General features: G+C 35.3%; 1 protein-coding gene across 1 annotated transcript in view; it reads left to right on the top strand.

The window, feature by feature from the left end:
* Window positions 1-724: 724 nt before the first annotated feature.
* The window catches only part of LOC104410180 (protein broad-minded-like), a gene marked incomplete at its 5' end in the record, with an annotated part of 17431 nt that continues 15079 nt past the window's right edge, over window positions 725-3076 (top strand). The window contains one exon of the mRNA XM_010023162.1: window positions 725-808. Coding sequence (XP_010021464.1) covers window positions 725-808 — 84 coding nt within the window. The remainder of the gene's footprint in view (window positions 809-3076) is intronic.

The following is a 3076-nucleotide window of genomic DNA, read 5'->3' as shown; positions in this document are numbered from 1 at the left end:
TAGCCCCATCATAGAAGGCCAGCAAATTGGTAAGGCAGGAAATGATGTTAGCATCTGACTTACCTATGCAGTATCTGCAGACTCAGAGTTCAATGGCAAGAACTGAACATTATGGTCACCATAAAATACAGAATTTCCCAAAGGAAATTCTTAATTTTAAGTGAATAATTTATATCTTGTGATGGCATTGGTGGGTTTGTAATTTTTTTTTTTTAAACGTCCCTTAAAACTTCACTTACTTTTGTTAGTATCATTTTGGGGTGGTGTGTTTTTTTGCTATGTGCAGGTTGTTGGGGTTTTTTTTGGGTTCTGGTTTGGGTTTTTTTGGGGGGTAGTGGTGTTTTTGTTTATTTTTCCTCCCTGTCTACATACACAGACATGTGGTAAGATATTGTAGTTTAATTATATTTAATTTTCATTTCATATTGAAGCCATGTAACGAATTCTGAAGTAATCCTTGGAGGATATAAAGATAGTATGTGATTCTCTCTTTATTTGCACAGAATATTTTTTCAGTAAACCTATTAAGATTTAATTTAAGTTAGGAATAGTGTTAGGAATGCAGAAGGGCTATGCATGCTTTGAATTGTTCCACCATAAAGTATAAATAAACATGCAGGAATTCAGATAACTTTAACTTCTCACATATTGTCACTTGGTGGGTAATGTGGTTCCACATTTTGTTCACTGCCTCTAATGTTTTAATGGGTTTTACTTTCTGCAGTTTTGGCTGAATTAATTGAGAAGTTCGTGTCACATCTTTCTGAAAGCCAATTGGATTGTTATTTCAGCACGGGAAACGAGAAAGGTCAGTTTCCTAATAATTTATTGCCAGGACCCTCTTTCTATTTAAATTACTCCCCTTCTCAATGCATCTGTAGCATTTTGGGGGTTGTTTAAAATGTTCTTTAGCAGCTTAGAAATTAATTTTTTAACTGGTGGGAAATATCTTACTTGGGCACAAAAGATGATGGGCATGTGTAAATAGTACAGATAATTATTAATGATGGGCTTCCACAGTTCTGAATGTGTAATGGAAAGATGGAGCTACAGAACAGGTGAGGGTATGATTAAAGTATTTGTTGACACCTATTATAGAATGATTTGCAAAGCTGGTGGCATAAACATTTAAGATAATGTAAGCAGTCTGGCTCACATTTGAAAGCCCCATAATATATAATCAACCCAAAGGTATGCAATTTATATTGCATTAAAGGATATGTGTTAAAGAACTGCTATTGTTGGCAGAGTAACCTGAGTGTCAGTTTTATACAGATGACGTGCTTGCAACAAGAATAAACAATGAATGATAAAGTTAATTTATTCTGAGTGTAAAGTAATACATTTTAATATTGTGAAGCATTTGAAAAATTAGACGATTTAGAAGCATTGTTAATATCCATGGGAAAATGCACTTTGGTTCTTTGCTATCTGTCCAGGGTTTTTCTCTTATGTTGTAGTTCAGTCACTTAGAGTACTTATTCTGCCACTAACTCTGGATAACCAGGCCTGCTTTGGGAAGAGTCTGTTATTTATACTGATATTTTAATTCTCACATCCGTAGGATGCAAATTAGTGTCCTTAGAGACTTCAGACTTGCCTTTGAAGTTTCAAAGCACAAAACCCTTTTAGAGGATCTCTTTCTTTTATGTAATGGCCTTTACCTTCTGAAAGCTTGCTAACAGAATACCCTTAATTTTATTTGAGAATCTTTCTCCTCTTAATGAAGAGAGTTGCTGAAGTAACACTTCTTCCCATCATTATTCTACTTTTTCTTAAAAGATGATTAGAGGGTTTGTTGTTGTCCTTTATTAGTCATTTACTTTTCAAGTTCTCAGGAGGCATAATGATCAATAAAAGTCTTTTGATGAACTCGTCAGACTTGATACTTACGTATTTCTGATACTTTCCAATTCAGATTATGATTTTGATTGTCTTTTAAAAGCCCACATAGTATCTTCATGATGTAAATGGTTTATTTGACACCTAGACTGCCCTTCTTGCTCCTCTCTGCACATCTCGTGTTTTAGGTCACAGTTCAAAGCATCACACATTCTCCAAGGATATGGAAGGCCAGGTGTAGTTTTCTTCTCTGCGTTGGGGAATGCCCATCTCATGTTTCTTTGGAGAACAGCATAGCCTGCAGATCAAACTTTTCAAGGTTATTTTAGTGTTCTCAGTTAGAAAAACAGGAAAATTCGCTTGGTTTGAATAAGGCAAAAACTAAATAGAGGAGGAACAGACATCTAGCCATGCAACCTCCAGGTTCCCAGCAAAGGCAGCATCCTGCTGTTTCTTAGTCATAACAGCTAAGTGCTTCTATCCAGTATGGAAGAACTAATGAAAGAAAGCGGTAGTCCATATTCTGTTCACTCAAATGTTGAGTACCTTAGTTTCAGTTTACTCTTCTCAACACTTTGTTGAAAGCTAGAATTTGAAACATGTTCAGGAAGGTCACCTGGATCTTCTACTTCATTGATTTCACAATGAACCACTGATTAGGTGGATATAGCAACAATACTGCATTATTTATCTAAAATTTAACGCTAGCTTTGAAGAAACACTAGGTTGGAAAATCCTGTGACAGTTGCATACATTAGATTATCTTTTTAGAATGGAAAATCACAAATAACGGGTACAGAAACAAAACAATAACAACATAGTAAAAGCCTCAATTCTTGATTTTAAGCTTGACAGATTTTTATTTTTTTTCTCATGGTAAACAAACCCAGTCTGTATGAAATTTATTTTATGAATATTTTTTCATTCAGTCTTATACAGGCACTACTGGACATGAATTCTGGATAAGTTTGCCTGTTCAGTTCTCACATAAAAGCTCCAAAATTTAAAGGGTCAGCTGATAAAGAATTTTCATTTGCAAATGCTTTTGATATTCCATGTGCTTGAATAAAGTCAAGCTTGAAAATTGGGGAGTGAGAAGCCTTCTCAAGGATAGTCAGTAGTCTGGAAAGCAACTGATGTGAAATGTAAGCAAAGGCCTGGTGCTGTCTTAAAGCTTTCTTTTGCTGTCGGAACACCATTATCACAGACTTTTGTTGTGAAGAGTTCTCCTGCC

This window comes from Nestor notabilis, unplaced genomic scaffold (genome assembly GCF_000696875.1).
Source record: "Nestor notabilis isolate BGI_N333 unplaced genomic scaffold, ASM69687v1 scaffold1260, whole genome shotgun sequence".
NCBI lineage: Eukaryota > Metazoa > Chordata > Aves > Psittaciformes > Psittacidae > Nestor > Nestor notabilis.
This window is presented reverse-complemented; position numbering and strand designations above follow the sequence as displayed.